General features: G+C 45.3%; 1 protein-coding gene across 1 annotated transcript in view; it reads right to left on the bottom strand.

The window, feature by feature from the left end:
- Nucleotides 1-348: 348 nt before the first annotated feature.
- The window catches only part of LOC306924332 (rho guanine nucleotide exchange factor 2-like), a 75,491-nt gene continuing 55,624 nt past the window's right edge, over nt 349-20,215 (bottom strand). The window contains exons 8-24 of the mRNA XM_079502824.1: nt 19,342-19,592; nt 17,281-17,406; nt 15,216-15,333; nt 14,369-14,620; nt 13,787-13,863; nt 13,421-13,593; nt 12,761-12,828; nt 11,307-11,416; nt 11,147-11,249; nt 10,827-10,922; nt 10,445-10,497; nt 10,269-10,313; nt 8,627-8,677; nt 7,690-7,941; nt 6,142-6,330; nt 5,523-5,694; nt 349-4,729 (exon numbers count right to left, since the gene is read on the bottom strand). Of these exons, the coding sequence (XP_079358950.1) occupies nt 4,647-4,729; nt 5,523-5,694; nt 6,142-6,330; nt 7,690-7,941; nt 8,627-8,677; nt 10,269-10,313; nt 10,445-10,497; nt 10,827-10,922; nt 11,147-11,249; nt 11,307-11,416; nt 12,761-12,828; nt 13,421-13,593; nt 13,787-13,863; nt 14,369-14,620; nt 15,216-15,333; nt 17,281-17,406; nt 19,342-19,592 (2,219 nt within the window). The 3' untranslated portion in view covers nt 349-4,646. The remainder of the gene's footprint in view (nt 4,730-5,522; nt 5,695-6,141; nt 6,331-7,689; nt 7,942-8,626; nt 8,678-10,268; nt 10,314-10,444; nt 10,498-10,826; nt 10,923-11,146; nt 11,250-11,306; nt 11,417-12,760; nt 12,829-13,420; nt 13,594-13,786; nt 13,864-14,368; nt 14,621-15,215; nt 15,334-17,280; nt 17,407-19,341; nt 19,593-20,215) is intronic.

Below are 20,215 nucleotides of genomic sequence, written 5' to 3'. Positions count from 1 at the left end.
CCTCGGACACTACAGCTTTGGTTCTGAACGGCCCCTCTTCATGCCGTCGCTGTCGGGCGGAAACCACCCATCTCCGAGATTTTTTAACTTCCGGTGTTTTTTCGTTAAATGAACGCCCTGCGGCCTGGCTGAGCGGTCCAGGCAACTAGGCCTGACAGCGTGGTGCGGGTTCGAGTCCCGAACCCGACGACCTTTGCTGCGTGTCTCCCGAAACCACCCCCCCTCCCACCCCCCGTCTCGCTCCCCCTATCCTGTCAAGCTACTGTAGCCTAGTCGCAGATCTACATGCTCGAAACGCGACGCGACACGAAACGACGCGTTTTTTCGAGCTCGTCGATCTGCTATACTTGAATTTGAAACACTAGGTTTCCACCCGACAAGAGGACGTCATAATATAATTATATTTATATATATATTAAAAAAGAAAATGGTCCAAAGACTTCCCCTCTACTCTACTCTACTCTGATAACCAGGCAGTTTGGTTTTGTTTTGATACAAGTGGATTTTTGATGTGAGCCAGATATAGGAACCTGACCCCGAAAGCCCTTTGGAAGAACAAAAAAAAAGCAGGCACAAATATTTGTAAAACAAGTATAATACACCCCCCAACCCCCCACCCCGCCCTATTCAGTCAGTCTCAACGGAATGCCCCGCAGGAACCAAACGGCACTCAATGTCTGCATACTCAAACCGAAGGGGGGGGAAAAAAAATAACTTCAACAACTATCTCCTGTCTCGCCAATGGTACAGTATTGCTCACGCGCAAGCAGATAGTTTACAGTTTTAGCAGAATTTACAGTGACTTCACGGTTTGCTGGTATGAAATCGGAGCCCCCCCAAAAAGAAGAGAGGGGCCCTTCTTGTTGACGTGTAATAACACGTCCAGACAGCAGGTGGTGCCGTTTGTCCTAGCAGGGGCAGAGGAGAGGAGCACAGCTCTTTGTACATAATAAGTGAGACTACAAGTCAAGTTACAGTACATCAGAAATAACATACTTCCTTACCGCGCTCCGCGGGAACTCTACTGGCAAAATGCAAGGTAAAATCTACACGTCTAAATCTCATTCCATAAGATTACATAAAAAGGTTTCAAGTTCTCCATTCTCGGGTGTCCCCCGACTCTGTCAGTACGTTAACGGATATATCGGTTTTAGACAGAGACAAAACGCTCAAAAGAGAGTTTACAATGACATACAGGGATGGAGCCTTCAAACAACATCTCAGGAGGACTAACATATCGTACATTTAGGATAGGAGGGCTCAGAACTTATCACATACCCCCCGGCACCTGTCTTCGTTTGCCTTGGGTGAGGCGGGTAGGAAAAACAGTACACACAAGGAATGCTTGAGGGTGCCGACTAAGCCTTGTGCGCCAATTGGTCAGCCAATTGTCAGCCAATTGGTCAGCCAATTGTCAGCCAATTGGTCAGCCAATTGGTCAGCCAATTGTGCCAATTGGTCAGCTGCCATAATGTCTCTTGAACTGGTAACGAGGAGGAGGAGCCGCCTCGCAACTAACGAAACTCACGTCAAGACAGTGAAGTCGTGAACTCCTAAACGAGACGCTACACATACGGTTTTGGTAAAAAAAAGGTACGACTGAGGTCAAAACAGCCCAACTCGAAAAACAGAGCGACTGTCGACGGCTGCATAGCGGCGAGTAGTGGCGGGCCAATTCTCTTCTCCCCGTCGCACGTTGAGCCATTTTTAGTTTTTTGACAGCGCCTGCCTAATGCGTTTCCTCAATCAAAAGGGGTTCATTAAATGCCGTTTTTTTTCTTCCTTTCTTTGTGGATAAATAAGGCCTATGGGGGTATGTGATAAAACAAAACGGTCACCGTTCCTCTCGGAATCCCAGCGCGAGGGGCCGGGGCGTCACCGCCCCGTGCGCCCCCCCCCGAGGTGGAACGCCAAGTCGGATGATGATGATCCACATTTATATAAAGAGGATAGATCATAACTTATCTTATATTAAGGAGGATAGCTCAAAAAAAACGTATCTTATATTATGACGGGTCATAAGTCTCATGCATTTTCTTTTTACTAAACCAAAGCAAAGTAGAGTCTAATTCTACCATCACTCCCCGTCCCATTGGAGGACGTGGTCGGTCGGTCGGTCGGTAGGTTGGTGGATCCAGCTGTAAAGTCATGGTTTTGGCGTTTCGTGACTGGTTTGTCGGTGAAGCTTACTTGGGTGTGAAAGCGACGTTTCGCTCGAGGAGAAAAAAAGTTTCATTTTTCAACTTCTCTGGATGAGGTCCTCAACCTCCGGGGGCTGCTCCGACCTACGCATGTTATGTTCATGAATATGTTCAGAATACTCAACTGTACATCGTCCCATAGTCACAGAGTATGTAGTAAAGATGTAGTCAAATAGTCATAGTAATATGTTCTGTGTAGTCCGTAGTCATGGAGTGTATAATACGGTACAGTGGTAGAGGTGTGATTATTCACTGATTTGAACCAATGTCGGATTCTGTCGGGACGCATATCCAGATTCTAGGGGGGGGGGGGGGGGTAACAATCCATCGATCTGGTTCAAACTTCATTGATTCAATTGTTCCGATCTATGCAAAGCAAAACAAATGATTCACATTTAAAAAAAATATATATTAATAATTTTTAAAATCAGATAAAAGACACCGTTTCGGAATTTAACCCATTCTGGGCGGGAACCCCTTTTGGTGTTAGCATTATGTTATGCTTTAGCTATTGAAAAATAGCAGATCTACAAGCTTGTAGGTCTGCTATTTTTGAAAAATCGAAGAACGACCGACACAGAAACATAGCTTTTTCAGAAAACTGTCAGGATGTAGAAGACATTTTTAGAATCTGATCTCAGGTCTAAATGGGTTAAAATCCAGAAGCGACCATGGCTTGTGGATGCTCACACGGTTCTTTATTTCCTGAGTTAGTGATGTTTCTGTCAGTGGTTCTCAAACATTTCCATGTCAAGGACCCCCAAAAATATATATAATTGGCCGCCGACCCCCATCTGAAAACATGTTGTTCCATGGAACAACATCCCAGAAGCAAATATTTGAGTTAAAAACATTCGCTCTGAAAGAATATATATTCAATTTCATTTGCGCCACATGTTCACGATTTTTCAAAAATAGCACACCTACAAGCTCGTAGCGCGGCACTGATGAGCTTGTAGATCTGCTATTTTTCAATAGCTAAAGTGTAACATAATGCTTAAAACACCAAAAAGGGGTTCCCGCCCAGAATGGGTTAATAAGGCAGTGGTCACGCCGGTTTGCAGCTTTGCAACGCGGTGGTTCGTCTGGAGGGTAGAAATGATCTTCCCCAACGACAACACGAGCAGCCTGGATGGATGATCAGAATATTATCATTAATAAATGTTATCAATAATAAATACATGATAATCATTTATTGTATCTCCAGTAATACAATTCAGTGATTAGAAAATGACGGTAAAAAGTTAAATAAAAATGTATTGTCAAATCACATTCCAGTCTGCTCCTTTGTTAAAGGGGAAAACCACCCATTTTCAACATTTTACTATGTCATTAATATACCTTAGAGCTGTTCATGGAAATAATAAAAAAGTCCCCCCATTCTGTGTTTCCTGGAACTAGAGGTGTTTTTCATAATTACAGTTCTAGGAAACACAGAATGGGGGAACTTTTTTATTATTTCCACACAACAGCTCTTAAAAGGTACATTAATGACATAGTGAAATGTTGAAAATGAGTGGAATGCCCCTTTAAGTGAATGTAAATGTAACATGATTGTTGTCAGCCCCGGGGGCATAAGATGTCGTCGATATATATCGAAACGCAACGCGCCTAAAATGGAAGCGAAACGCGATATAATCGAGTGATATCGGTAAAATAATATTAGAATTATTATCACGATGAAGCTGGCGATTCACATACCCTATAGGACTCGATATATATATGTACCGAATAACTTTCAGAATGTGAAATGCACACCCCCTAGTATGTACTTTTCCATAGTCATGGAGTATGTAGTCTGTACTATATTAGTCCACAGTCATGCAGTATGTACAGTAATGTAGTCCACAGTCATTGAGTATATACTAAACGTACTGTCCAGAGTCATGGAGCATGTAGTGTGTTAAAGGGACACTTCACCCTTTTTGCAAAACAATATATGTTAATGATGTTTAGGAGCTTTAGAACACTTTCCTGGGGGTAGCCAGTGAGCCCAGTGTCTCTGATGTCAGGGACACTGGGCTCACTTACTTCCTGGACTACATGTTGTCTCAGTAAGACAGCCCCCCCCCCCCCCCCCCCCCCCCTATCCACAAGGAGGAGCAGTGCACCAAAGTATTATGGGAATTATAGTCCAGGAAGGAAGTGAGCCCAGTGTCCATGACATCAGAGACACTGGGTTCACTGCTACAATCTAAAATATCTAAAACCACATATTACACACATAAAGACCCCCAGGAAAGTGTTCTAACGCTTCTAAACGTCAGTAACATATATTTTTTTTGCAAAAAGGGTGAAGTGTCCCTTTAAGTATGCAATGAATGTTTTTTCACGGAGCCGAACTGAACTCATCCAGCAGTTTTTTTTCAGTTGAAAAATGAACCCGTTTCCTTTTTTCCCCACAGAAGCGTTCAGCGGCTTTGCGGTGGGAGGGAGGGGCCACCGTTAACTGGGCGTGGTCCCAGCTTCAGGCTCCGCCTCCCGACTCTCCGGCCCAAATTCGGACTCCTCCGGGATGTCCTGCAGGTCTGAAAGAATACGTTGGGAGTTATTTTTAATATGACGCCAATGTAGGAGAAAACTATCGCACACCTAGCAATCAGGCGTATGCACAGGTGCGTAGGCCAGTGGACATCAAAGAAAGCAATAAGGTACACCCGCACACTGTGTATCTGCTCGGCACAAGAGTATTGTCTTATTTAATGAAGCAACGTTTCGGTCAGTAGGGACCTTCCTCAGGCTGACCTGCCTGAGGAAGGTCCCTACTGACCGAAACGCCAATGAAACAGGTTACATTATGAGCAACCGTGTTGGACTGATGTTTATGACTGTAGACCAGGGGTCCTCAACTAGAAATGCTGAAGGTCCACTAATCATTTTTGAAAAAGACTAAAGGTCCGGTCCCAGCGGGCCACGCAGCGGCCAGCGGAGAGCGGGGCTCTATATTTTTTAGTACAGTCACACCAAGGCAAGCTTATACAAATCGGATCCCCTCCCAACCAACCCCAATACTGGGGTGCAGAGTATGGAAATAAAATGTTTCATTAAATATTCCCCTCCAAAAATTCACAGCAAATGAGAGGTATTGTGTTGAGGCACAAAGAACACTTTTATTTTGTCAAGTTAAAAAAAATAAAAAAAATAAAAAAAATAATAATCACAGGGTCCACAGAGAGGTGGTCCGCGGTCCGGTCGTGGACCGCGGTCCGCCTATTGAGGACCCCTGCTGTAGAGGATGATACATTATTCAAACCATTAAAAGGTATTAATTTAGAACAGACTATAGTTGTATTAGTTTAGATATGTAGTCTGGTGTTGTACCTCTGGGGCTGTCGGAGCGAGGGGACACCTTCACCACCTCAAGCTCCTCCTCTTCCTCGCTGCCTTCCTCCTGAACGCCGTCCAATTGGTCGACGGGGTCCTGACTGGCCAATGGAGCGGTGGCGGTGGGGCGGGGCTCTGCGTCGCCGCCGCCATCTCTCTTCTTCGCGGGCTGATTCAGAGCAGAGAGGGGAGCGCACAAATGAACACGCGCACGCACACACACACACACACACACACACACACATACAGGACATACACCTGAGCACCTTGACATGAAATATTGAGCACCACTGATACAGAAACATAGGTATTTCAGTAAACTGATTTTTTTTAAATTTCGACGTCAGGCCTAAATGGGTTAACCCATTTTGGGGCGGGAACCCCTTTTGGTGTTAGCATTATGCTATGCTTTAGCTATTGAAAAATAGCAGATCTACAAGCTCGAGCTTGTAGGTCTGCTATTTTTGAAAATTCGAAGAACGACTGACATAGAAACATAGCTTTTTCAGAAAACTGTCAGGATGTAGAAGACATTTATAGAATCAGATCTCAGGTCAAAATGGGTTAACTTTAGAGGACCTCCTGTTGAAGACCCATGCACTAGATCTCCTCTTACCTCCTCCGTGTCTCCGGTACTCCCTTTGCTCCCCCTGCGTCTCCGCCTCCTGCCCCCTCCTCCTCCTCCTCCTCCCTGCGGCTGCACCTCCTCTTTGACCTGCTTCTGCTGCTGCTGCTGCTGCTCCTGCTCCTTCTGCTCCTTCTGCTGACGGAGCCTCTCGCTCTCCCTGAGTCTCTCCACCTCCTCCTGAGGGGGGAAGCGTTATTTCACCGTTATTACAGTTGATTAAACCAGTGATTCCCAACCTGTGTGCCGCGACACTTTAGTGTGCCGTTTGATATGTCCATGTGTGCCGCCTGATTTGACAGAAAGTAGCCTCGGAAACCCAGACGTTTCCGGGCCTCCCGGGTACAGGGCACTCGATTTCCCGCCCGGGAAATGGCTTCGGGACCCGGCGTCCCGGAGGTTGTTGTTTTTTCTTGTTAGAAATTACACAATTTCACACAGTGCGCGTTCTTTCCCCTGATCTATGAGTGGTCAAATGTCCCATCATTTTCAAACATGTTTGATGATATTTATATGGAATTATGGATCACACTCGAGGGCTGCAACGGGAGCCAGCGGGACCCAACGTAAATGTTGGCGGCGCGGGCGGTATTTAAATACCTGCGGGCGGGCATGGGGCGGTCAAGTTAAAATCAGCGAATCCTGCATCCTCCCGCAATTAACCAGATACAGAGTATACACTTTAGCAAAATATGAATGTCTGACAGACATTTTCAGGCACGCTCCCAAAGCTGCTGCACCTGTCAATCATTAGTAGCCTAATCAGTCACTCTGTGAGAAGTGTGTGTTTTACCGACGGAGCGAGGAGGAGTTTCCTTTCCCCGTGATGGACATTGTTGTCGCTTCTAAACCCCTTTTTGCTTTTGCCTGCATGTGTGCATCACTCGGCAATAACGTGAAACGGAACACAAACCAAGATGAGTTATAGGCTACAATTTGTTTTATAATAACCACCAGCACGCCTCTCTCTCTCTCTCTCTCTCTCTCTCTCTCTATGACCCATATAGCTTATGCAATTTATATTTTCATGTGGGGGGGTGCGTCAGCTAGGTCAGGAGGTAACAGGGGGTGCATGGCCAAACAGGTTTGGGAACCGCTGCACTGGATGGTAGGGCATTCACTTCTAGTCATTTTTACTAGTTGACTAGTTGCCTAGTTTACTAGTCGACTAGTTGTTTAACTACCTATTATGTAAAAAAAAAAAAAAAAAAATGTTTTTTTTTGGAAATAAATATTTGTACATTTAAAAACTGTGTACATTGGTGACTTTAACTATAATCTGATCTTGAGGCCTACAAAATCAGGAAAAAAATAAAATAAAAAAAATAAACTTTTTATTTTATTTCATTTTTTTCTTATCAACTAGTCAACTAGTACCAACAAGGTCGACTAGTGGATTTACTAGTTGCTTAATGCCCTATTGGATGGTAGTGATGGAGGCGAATGAGAAAAAAAAAAAAAACCTAATCAAAACTAAACTGAAACTCAAAATACGAGTACGAAAATACGAAAACGAAACATGCAGACGCTAATCCCGACCTGTAGGAGAGCCAGCTGTCCGCGCAGCATCACTCCGTCATTGGCCGCCGTCACTCCTGCCAGGGCCACGCCTCCCAGCCCGGCGTCCAGCCCAGAGTCTCTGGACACGGAGCGCGCCAGGCGCGGCGGCCCGCCTCCTCCTCCTCCTCCGGGGGCGTTGTTCAGCGTGGTCGTGGAAGGGGCGGAGTTCAAGGCGGGGCCTGACCGTAGGCAGACCGACGCCAGGATTGAGTCCTGACGAATCACTGTAGCCTGGGGGGGAGGAGTTAATGGTAACACTTATAATGTTGTACTATAATCATTAATTAATTCAAGTTTTATTTATTCTCGAAATTACACTGAGTAATTAAACTCATTTTCAGTGTCGTCGAGTAATACAATATCATATAGAAAACATCACAATACGTCAGAAGATCAGGAAAAGAAAAACAAAAGGTATACATGTGAATTATTACATAGGTTACAAATAGAAGCTAAAACACATTTCAAAACGATCCAAAAACAGTTACATATGCTGATGCCGATGACTGGATTCAGATTATTATTCAGATGATTGGATTTATTCATATTATTCCCTTACAATTGCTGTATTCCGAATATTTCATTCAGATTACTTGCATTCTGATTTTAGTATGCAGATTATTGCGATGTCTGTATTTAGATGATTTCAGTGTGCTTTCTGTATGCAGAATATCGCAGTGTGATTTCTGTATTCAGTTTGTTTACAGATGACTGTTCATTCAGTGTATAGTTCAGTAATGGTCTAATAACAGACCTGTATAACATGCATCTGGGTGTGTTCAGTGTATGGTAGTAGTATAGTTTTATATAGATCAGTGATGGTCTAATAACAGAGCTGTATAGCATGCAGCTGGGTGTGTTCAGTGCATGGTAGTAGTATAGTTTTATATAGATCAGTGATAGTTCAGTAACAGACCTGTAGGGCGTGCAGCTGGGTGCTCAGGCTGATCAGACGGTGACAAACCTCCTGAAAGACAACAACATCAATAAGGCATGAGTACATAACAGTTCACACTGGTACGTGAGAAAAGATTCTACAAATGTCTTCTAAATCATGACGTCATCAGTTTTCTGAATGTTTTAGAATGTCAGTCGTTCTCTAACATTTTCATGTCAAGGACCCCCAAAAATATATGTAATTGCCCGCCGAGCCCCCATCTGAAAATATGTTGTTCCAGGGACCCCCCCAGAAGCAAAGATTTGAGTTAAAAACGTTCGCTCTGAAAGAATATATATTCAAACATTTGGGCCACATTTTCACGATTTTTCTAAAATAGCAGACCTACAAGCTCGTAGCGTGGCACTCGGTGCCGCGCTACGCGCTTGTAGATCTGCTATTTTTCAATAGCTAAAGCAGAAAACAATGCTTAAAACACCAAAAGGGGTTCCCGCCCAAAATGGGTTAACATAATCTACAGTAGAATTATGTACGTAACCCGCTATACTCTCAATCACGTTTTAGAAGATCATTCTGCACAATATCCAGAGAAAGACTAGAAGTCAAACTGTTCATTTCAGGGTGGTAACAGCTTTAGACCGGTGATTCTCATGAAAGAATGATATGCAGGCTGCGGACCCTCATTTCCCCCCAAGGTTGTTTATATCGAAGACCCTATTCTGCACTGTAAAATGCCCAATATTAATAGAGAGCGTACACCCACCGAGTTACAGATCTCTAAGGGTCCATTTGGTTCCTAACTATTAATCATTTAGCTGGGGACCACCTGGAACCCCCTCAAGGACCCCCTGGGGGTCCCATGTTGAGAACCACTGCTCTAGAATGACCACCTGGAACCCCCTCAAGGAAGGACCCCTGGGGGTCCCCGTTGAGAACCACTGCTCTAGAATGACCACCTGGAACCCCCTCAAGGACCCCCTGGGGGTCCCCGTTGAGAACCACTGCTCTAGAATGACCACCTGGAACCCCCTCAAGGACCCCCTGGGGGTCCCCGTTGAGAACCACTGCTCTAGAATGACCACCTGGAACCCCCTCAAGGAAGGACCCCTGGGGGTCCCCGTTGAGAACCACTGCTCTAGAATGACCACCTGGAACCCCCTCAAGGACCCCCTGGGGGTCCCCGTTGAGAACCACTGCTCTAGAATGACCACCTGGAACCCCCTCAAGGACCCCCTGGGGGTCCCCCGTTGAGAACCACTGCTCTAGAATGACCACCTGGAACCCCCTCAAGGAAGGACCCCTGGGGGTCCCCCGTTGAGAACCACTGCTCTAGAATGACCACCTGGAACCCCCTCAAGGAAGGACCCCTGGGGGTCCCCCGTTGAGAACCACTGCTCTAGAATGACCACCTGGAACCCCCTCAAGGACCCCCGGGGGGTCCCCCGTTGAGAACCACCACTGCTCTAGAATGACCACCTGGAACCCCCTCAAGGACCCCGGGGGTCCCCGTTGAGAACCACCACTGCTCTAGAATGACCACCTGGAACCCCCTCAAGGACCCCCGGGGGTCCCCGTTGAGAACCACCACTGCTCTAGAATGACCACCTGGAACCCCCTCAAGGACCCCCGGGGGTCCAAATGAGTTAGAAAGACATCCTACCTGGTTCAGAGGTCTGTCCTGAACCTGGTGGTTCCCATTTCGGTCCTGCAGAGACAAGACACACACACACTTTGATCAAACAGCTGTACACTGTGTGTGTGTGTGTGTGTGTGTGTGTGTGTGTGTGTGTGTGTGTGTGTGTGTGTGTGCGCGTGCGTGCGTGCGTGCCTCCTCACCTTGGATGAAGAGCTGCCGTTGACCTCATAGCTGCTGTTGAGCGAGTCTCCATCTGGGTGAAAGACAGACAGACAAGATTATCGGCCAATCACATTCTGAATCAGTCAATGAATCAGTCATTCTGAATCAGTCAATCAGTCAATTTACCGGCCAACTGAAACCCTGGTATACCCTTACAGATCTGTGCATGCGCACACACACTCACACACACACACACACACACACACACACACACACACACACACACACACACACACACACACACACACACACACACACACACACACACACACACACACACACACACACACACACACACACACACACACACACACACACACACACACACACACACACACACACAGAGAAGTAGAAACTCACTGGTGACTGAAGCTCCCGTGTGGTTCTGGTTGCCGTTGGTAACGGAGGAGAGAAGCTCAATGTTGGAGCCCAGCAACAACTCACTGAGTTTGTCAACTACAGACGATGAAGAAAATATATAATTACTGCTTTGTGGGTCCAGTTCATGTTATCTTGCCAGACTAATTAAAACCCCAGCACCCCGTTTATCCGTCTGCCTTTGTCCACCTTCTCCTAACGCACTACTTTGCATCCATGCAACTGTCATATTTACAGTACAATACCCATTTCTATGAAAAAACAAACACTGGTGGTCACCTCCTCCCTCCGTCCTTCCTTACCTTCTGTGATGGCCTCCATGAGGAGACGCTCTCCTTGCACGGCCTGAGGAGTGTCGGCTCTGAACAGGTTCCTGTGGTCACCACCACCACCACCTCCTCCTCCTCCTCCTCCTCCACCACCTCCTCCTCCTCCAACACCTCCTCCTCCACCTCCTCCTCCACCACCTCCTCCACCTCCTCCGACCCCAGACGCCTCCACCAGGTCAGAGAACAGAGTGACCCTCTCCTGGAGGAGTTCCAGCACCTCGCTGTCCTTCTGCTGGATGTCGGCTGGACGGACCAGGGAAAGGAGAGGGATACGAAGCAGTGTTCATTTCAGAGGACGGAATTTCAGAAAGACATATATATATATGGGGGGGCTGACAAAATGTAACACTTTGCGCACTACCACTTTAACCCACAACATGGCGCCAGTGGCAAAGAAATCCGCGCTGCGTCACTTCCGCCTCTAAATGGGTGTCTAAATAATGACACAATGTAGATGGACGGGCGTCGAGTTTGATGAAATCAGACATGGCTGAGGGAAGCTTGGCTGGAGCACCCCCTGCCCCCAGGCACAGCCCCCCCCCCCTCGGACAGGAGGGGAAAAATAATAATTTGAATCATACAGATTTCTGTTACTAGGCCTTTTTAATGTTTATGCCTTGCTTTTCTTTTCTTTTTTTTCTCTCTTCATTGCTCTGTAAAGCACTTTGAGCTGCATTTCATGTCATGAAAGGTGCTATACAAATAAAGTTTTATTATTATTATTATTATTATTTATTATTATTATTATTATTAACAGTACAGCATATCCTGGTGTCTGTGTCAGTTCTCTCATGCGTGTGGAGGGGGAAAGTAAAAGCGACTTTTCTGCATGAAAATGCACGAAAATGCACGTGCACGAGGCGTGTGCACGTGCATTTTGCGGCGCACGCACCCACTACGTTCAGCACCTCCTACTGTACATATCTTCCCACGGCCCTGCAATCAGATTAATGTGCTAAAACTAAAGAGACAGTGGGCAATAATGCATAAAAGAAACTGAATTTGAGGTTAGATGTGAACACTAGGAGGTGGCAGTTGCCAATTCACCCGTAAATATCATGGATTTTACACATCAAATACTGGTTCATTTTTGGAACCAGACCTTCAAAATCTCTTCCAACTCCGTCAACAAGGGCCTGCCGTATGCACTGGAAATTTTTCTTTTTTAAAACAATGTTTTATCATAATAGGAAAACTATTGGTGGAGAGGTTTGTCTGACCCATGTTATGCTTAGCTGTGATTGGACCATAGCTGTTTGGGGAGGGTCAATTGACCTGGTTCAGTCATGTGTCAATACAACAGCGTAAACCCACATATGCGTATAGTCATTTATTTTGCACAAACATACAAACATACTCACAGTATTTTCATACTGTGAAAATAATGTTTTTATTCACAAAGAAAGCCTAAACTGAGAGAACCAGATGGAGCAGAGAGAGGGACACACACACACACACACACACACACACACACACACACACACACACACACACACACACACACACACACACACACACACACACACACACACACACACACACACACACACACACACACACACACACACACACACACACACACGGTACCTTTCAGTCTGCGTAGCAAGGCTTTGTCTTCTGTTTCTATCAACGGAAACTCTTCTCTGGATGGACAGCTAGACAGACAGACAGATAGGGCGACAGTGACGCAGTGAGACCACAAGGTGGCGATATTGTGAGATCAGTTTCATTATGGGTTCTCAAAGTGTGGTACTCGGTGTTTTAAGCATTATGTTATACTTTAGCTATTGAAAAAAAGCAGATCTACAAGCTCATAGCGCGGCACCGAGTGCCGCGCTACAAGCTTGTAGGTCTGCTATTTTTGAACAACCGTGAAAATGTTGCTTCTTCTGAGGGGTTCCTGGAACAACGTATTTTCAGATGCGGGCCGGGGGCCACAATTACATATAATCTTGGGGGTCCTTGACATGAAAATGTTTGAGAACCACTGACATAGAAACATGGGGTTTTTCAGAAAACTATCAGGATTTAGAAGACATGTGTAGAATCGCTCCCAGGTAAAAATGGGTTAACTGAGAGATTCCCGTACCAGGACACGATGTAAAAAGTGAGAACACCACCCAGTGAGTGATCTATAGACCATGGTCAGGGTGTGTTTACTAGCATTGAAACTGAGAAGTGATGTGGATGGTCGACCTGACCTGTGCACTGTGTCTGCTGGATGGGTTTCATCCAGATGTTACTGACCTGTGCACCGTGTGCTGGATGCGTTTCATCCAGATGTTGCGCTCGTCCTTGGACGCGGCGTGGAGCTCGTACATCTCCGGCGGCGTGGAGTGGCTGATGAGGAACATGCCTCGCTCCTGATTGGCTATGTCCCTGACGATCAGGTTGTTTAGCGACACCACCGCCGGCTTGTCCTGAGACGGAGAGAGAGGGAGACAGAGACAGAGAGAGAGAGGGAGAGAGACAAAGCAAAGAGAAAAAAAGGAATGAGAGAAGAGCAAAGCGAGGTGAATATTTAGAGAGGAAAGGAGAGGAGAGAAGAGGAGGGGATAAATTAGGCATTTGACAGATATGGGAGAGGAGAGGAGAGGAGAGGAGAGGGCTTACCAGTGAAGGGAAGATGTATTTTTGATCTTTCTCCTGAAGAAATACCAAGATGTCTGACATCAATAAAACCTGTACATCTACACACACACACACACACAAACGAGAGAGAAGGAAAAGTCAATCTTTGGTTTGAATTTACCAGTGCATGTACACACACACACACACAAGTACAAAACAGTACTTTTTCTTTCTTTCTCTTTACTTGAAACAAAAAATGTAATGACCTTTCTCTTCTTCGGTATTCAGACAGCCAGCAATGAGTAAAACGCTCCCAAATAAAGCTTCTAGGAACATCTTTGAATGCAGATTGCAGCCCCTAGATGTGTCACAGAGACTAAATCTTTTTGGGAGCGTTTTACCCATTGCTGGCTGTCTGAAAAAAAAGAAAAGTAGGCCTAAATGGGTTAAACTGCTGTGCCGCACGCGCGCACACACACACACACACACACACACACACACACACACACACACACACACACACACACACACACACACACACACACACACACACACACACACACACACACACACACACACACACACACCCACACACACCCCCCCCCCCCCCCCCCCCCCCCCTACCTTTCAGCCGGTTGGAGTTCTGCGTCTTCCAGAGCAGCGTTCCCTCGTGGATGAGGTTCCGCCGCAGCAGCTCGCCGCCGCGGAAGGCCCCTCCGCCGCGCACCTCGGCCGCGGCGCGGGGGTCCAGCCGAGAGCGGATCTCCTGCAGCCGCTGGGTGCGCTGCAGCTCCGCCACCTGCTGGTCCACGCAGCTCAGCAGCTCCTTGAGCAGGACCAGAGACGTGGACAACGACTGGACCTCCTCCTCGTTGCCTGCACAGGTGTGACACACACACACACACAGAAAGAGAGTGAGCAGTGGCGTGCACAGGCATTTAGAGGGGCAAGGTGCTCAAGTGAAAAAAAGGGCACCTTGTGCAGCGCGTGGAACCGGCCGGTTTTGGGGCATAAATAATATATTAGAAGCTTTTTTTTTATCAAGAATTGATCAATGTCACCATGGTTTTTTTTTCTTTTTTCAAAAGGGCAAATTTGTCCAGAGGGAAAAGGGTAGGGGGTGCTCTAGCACCCCCTAGTGTCTATCTGTGCACGCCACTGAGAGTGAGTGAAAGAGGGACAGACAGACAGAGAGAGATGACGAGAGTGATGAGTGGGTCGCGACTCATTTTAGGATTAACGTCTTTATGGGTCACGAGTAAATATCTCTTTTTGTTTATTTGTTTTGTATTATTTCAAAACATTTTTCACAAATGATTCAAATGTTTTTCAAAATTATTTTGACATTTTCCACAAAAAAAACCCCCTCTTTTAAAAAACTTAAATAGTGGAAAAAAGTACAGATCTACAACTCAAGTTCGCAACGGGTTGTGAGCTTGACAGACAGACAGACAGACAGACAGACAGGTACCCTTGGTGTTGTCTAGGATTCGTTGGATGAGGACGGGGTATTTGGTGATCCTCTGGGTGACCAATAGGATGCACTCCTGAACTCCATGACGACGCAGCAACGGACCCTTACTGACCCTCTGGAACACACACACACGCGCAACATGATTGATTGATTGATTGATTCATGAATAAAATTAAAACAATCTAAAGAAATGCCATAAATTCCACAAATGGCAACTTTTAGAGGCCGGTCTAATCCTTTTTAACTGAAGTGACACATTGATACGTACATTAACACTTGTGTGCCCACACAACACTTAAAAAAAAACCAGGGTGCCCACGTTTTACATTCATTTTTTTGACATATATTCTTTTTTAATAAAAAACAACACGCAGGGTAATACCCAGGACATCCACAGACGTCTTGGGCACACAATGTGTTAAGGCTCAAGGTTCCTCAGGCTCAGACAGAGTTGGGCAAGACAGCTTTTTCTGTCAGCGGCCCAACTTCATTCCAAAACTCTTTCAAACTGAGCTCCCTGCCATCCTTCGGTCAGTTCAAAGGAACGCTCCAGAACACTTTTCACCGTGATTGCTCCTGCTTCAATTGATTTATTGTACTGGTTGTTCTGCATTTAAAGTTCCTTTGTAATTTATCCTGATTTATAATGTTTGATGTATTGTTTTTGACTATTTGTGAATTGTAACCTCGGCTACATTGAAAATGAGGACTTGCCCTCAACTGTATTTCCGAGCATAAATAAAGGTGATGATGATGATACATTAAGTCTAGAGGCCGGGTCTAAGTGTTTAAACTGAAGTGACACATTGATACATTAAGTCTAGAGGCCAGGTCTAAGTGTTTAAACTGAAGTGACACATTGATACATTCCAAATGTTATCAAAGTGTTCTGAGGCAAGGACTTGCATCAAGGCACCCACCTTGAGAAGGAGGCCTGTGGAAGACACACAACCTGCTTAAATGAATGAATGCCCTACTACTTGATTATACTACAGCGTCACACAGAAGCATCACGTAGTGAGTTTTCAGCTTGTAGATCTGATACTTTAGCTATTTTTAAGTTGAATCCTGAGTTTACAACCGACAGAGGCAATATGGCACATCCGTCTTTCTCTTTCTTGCTTTCTTTCTTTTCATCTTTTTCTCCTTTATGGTATGTTGTCCAATGAATGGTTTCATTATTCTTGTTCAGAGAAGGGCTCACCTTCTGACTTCAAACCGTGGGTGTGTGTGTGTGTGTGTGTGCGTGTGCATGCGTGCGTGCGCTCTCTCCATTCTACGGCATGTGAGATCTTACTGGTACCTCCTGACACCACCGACCCACCCAGACTCAAATCTTACCAAACTTCCTCCCTCCCTCCCCTCCCCTCCCTCCCACCCCCCCCTCCCTTCCTCCCATCTCCTGGAAAGTAACAAAGTACATTTACTTAAGTACAATTTTAAGGTATTTGTACTTTACTGGAGTATTTCCAAGTTACAGTGCTTTTACTTCTACTCTGCTACATCTCTCAGAACCAAATATTGCCCTTTTTACTCCACTACATTTATTTGAAAACGTATTTATATGACAAAACATAGCTCACAATGTTGTAGATCCGCGAGTCATCGCTCTCATCGGCATGCATCATCTCGTTCCGGCCACTCACGATAGGCCTATCTCACAGCATTTCTCCGCCCCCTTTTGTTGATAGTGGTGTTATTTTTTTTTCGGTCCATAGGTTTCCATGTTAAAAGAGGTATTTTCACAAGCCACAAACTACCGTTTTGTAAAGGTAAGGTTTATTCTACTTATTTGAGTTGTTATACCATTGTGTTTTCTTCATATTATTATCGGTCTTTGACATTTTAACATTAGGAAATGCACTTGGATTCTCCAGAGAAAAAAAACGTGTAAATGCTAATGTTAAATGACACCACTATCTACCGGAAGGGGGCGTGGAAAGGGGGCTGTGAGATAGGCCTATAGGGGTACAGTCACACGCACACACTAAAGCTGGGCATAGGAGGGGGCCGGCGCCCCCCTCAAAAAAACGTGAGCACTTTCTCCAGCCTCCAGACTCACCCGTACGAAGTGCTGGAACCTCTTGTCTCTGGCCAGCAGCTCCTTGTAGAGTTTAACGGCTTTGGGATGTCGACTGCAGAACTCAGAGTACGCCTTCCTCATGTCGTCCGCATACTGACCTGAGAACTGCACGCACACACGCACGCACACGCACACAGCAAAAGCAAGTTATGATTGTGTGCAAAGTTAACCCATTTTGACCTGAGATGAGATTCTAAAAATGTCTTCTATCCTGACAGTTTTCTGAAAAAACTATGTTTCTATGTCAGTGGTTCTTTGATTTTTCAAAAATAGCAGACCTACAAGCTCGTAGCGCGCCACTCGGTGGCGCGCTACGAGCTCCGGTTCGTTTTCCTGTTTGTGTCGGTTGCCTAGCAACCTAGGAGCATTCATTCATACGGTGGCGAAGATTACGATCTAACGTAATCAATGAAAAAAAATGTCTGGAGGTGTCAAGCGGTTGGATTTGGGGATGACGTCCAGGGGCGTCAATGGCAGGGAACGTGAACTTTGACCTCTGTGGAAGCCTAGCTTCAGGTCAGGACGACGCTAGGGCATTAAGCAACTAGTCGACTAGTTTACTAGTCGACTAGTAAATCCACTAGTCGACCTTGTTGGTACTAGTTGACTAGTTTTTTTTTTTTCCCGATTTTGTAGGCCTCAAGATCAGGTAGATTATAGTTATAGTCACCATGTACACGTTTATTTTTTTAATTTATTTTATTTTTTACATAATAGGTAGTTAAACAACTAGTCGACTAGTAAACTAGGCAACTAGTCAACTAGTAAAAATGACTAGAAGTGAATGCCCTAGACGACGCGCAGAGCAGCAGGTCTCGTCTACCAGTGTTGTTTTTGGCAGCAAATGTCGATTTTTGTCTTTTTGAATAGTTTATTTAGTTTCGGTCACATTTTAGTCACCCGGAATGTTTTAGTGTTAAGTCTAGTTTTAGTCGACAAAAATATACAGTTGATTTAGTCGACTAAAATGTATTTTGAGGGGGACTTGATGCCATCGTAATGACTGTCTTTACACTTGCTGAAAATAGCAGATCTGCAAGCTTGTAGATCTGCTATTTTCAGCATGCAACCAAGTGTAAAGTGACTTATACTGGATCTCTTGTCCACTAGTCCCTTCCTGACATTTTAGTCTAGTTTTTATTTCTTGACGAAATTGTCATTTAGTTTCCATGTAGTTTTTGTCAGTGAAAAAAAGGTAGCTGACGAACATTTTTCGTCTTAGTTTTAGTCGACGAAATCAACACTGTTGTCTAGCAACCACCTTGTTTACCCGGGCGGTCGGCGGTCACCACTTCCTCATAGAAACGACACTGTAGCAGTGTTGCTAGGGAACGCCTGCTACTCATATTCACACACTGCAACAGGAAACGCAGCCTCTCTGATACATGTACACTGTCTATGTGTGAAACAGACTATTCTTGTACTGCAATACTCTCCGACGTGGATCTGTGTGGTGCGACAGAAGTGTCTTCTAAAGGCAAATTGATTCAATCAATGAATTACCAGCTGCATTATCATTATCTGCGGGGGTCCGCTATGACTGAGAAAACACACTTATACTGGATCTCTTGGTCCACTAGTCCCTTCCTAACATTTTAGTCTAGTTTTTATTTGTTGACGAAATCGTCAGTATATTTAGTCTTAGTTTTAGTCATCATGTCGTAGTTTTAGTCGACGAAAACAACACTGATGTAGGGTATATATAGACAAGTAAGACGCACGAACGCGGGAAGCGAACGCAGCTCGTAAAATGCAACAATTAGAATAAATAAGTTTTCTTGTTTTTAAGTTTTTTTTTTTTAAAGTTCTTTTTTAAAGTTTTATTTATTTCTTTATTTTTTTTAAGTTTTTTTTTTTTAAGTTTCTTTTTTTTTTTAAAGTTTTCTATTGTGTGTGTGTGTGTGTGTGTGTGTGTGTGTGTGTTTGTGTGCATGATACAGCTGCGCCGTCTGGTGGCGGACGGGTGGTGTCACAGCGTGACACACAGACAGTTCTGCCTAGGTCACATAGTAATCGCTCACTGCGTTCGCCATTAGATACCTGTTGAGTGAGCAGGTCTCCCAGGCGGTGGATGGTGAAGTTCCCGTGGCTGCCGGGCGCCAGGCCCTGCGTGCGGCGCGCCTGCAGCTGCTCCAGGAAGCGCGTGTGCAGCGCCAGCAGCTGGTCCAGGCAGGGGAACATGGCGTGCACCACGCCGGGCTCCAGCAGCACCTCGTCCAGCATGCCCTGGCGGAACACGCCGTCCATGATGCGCAGCGTGCGCACGTGGTGGAACTCCGTCTGCAGGAACTCTAATAATAATAATAATAATAATAAAACTTTATTTGTATTGCACCTTTCATGGCATGAAATGCAGCTCAAAGTGCTTTACAGAGCAATGGAGAAAGAAAGAAAAGAAAAGCAAGGCATACAACCTTAAAAATAATAGCAGTAATGCAATAGAGCGTCGCAGTCCCGCCTCCTACCCTGGACCAGGAAATGAAACCCAATGCATTTTCCTCATTGACATTTCTTAAAGTATTTATTTAAAGACGGTTACGACGCGGACAAAGCCAACTCGAGTCGTGACAACTCATGACAACACAAACAATATTTTGGACCAAACAAATAATTACAAAGAAGAAAAACAACAAAAAAAGTGTTGTAACCTGCCGTTTTTTTCTTCTTTCTAATTATTTGTTCGGTCCAAAATATTGTTTGTGTTGTCATGAGTTGTCACGACTCGAGTTGGCTTTGTCCGCGGCGTAACCGTCTTTAAATAAATACTTTAAGAAATGTCTATGAGGAAAATGAACGGAGAATCATTTCCTGGTCCATGGTAGGGGGCGGGACTGCGACGCTCTATACAGTGAGGACATGAATAACAAAACATTTAAAAGACCAATCTAGCGTGGGAGAGAGACCAGTGTTGTTT

The sequence above is a fragment of the Electrona antarctica genome (assembly GCF_951216825.1).
Source record: "Electrona antarctica genome assembly, chromosome: 6".
NCBI classification, from domain to species: domain Eukaryota; kingdom Metazoa; phylum Chordata; class Actinopteri; order Myctophiformes; family Myctophidae; genus Electrona; species Electrona antarctica.
Note: the sequence above shows the minus strand (reverse complement) of the source record. Positions and strands in the feature narration are given on the sequence as shown.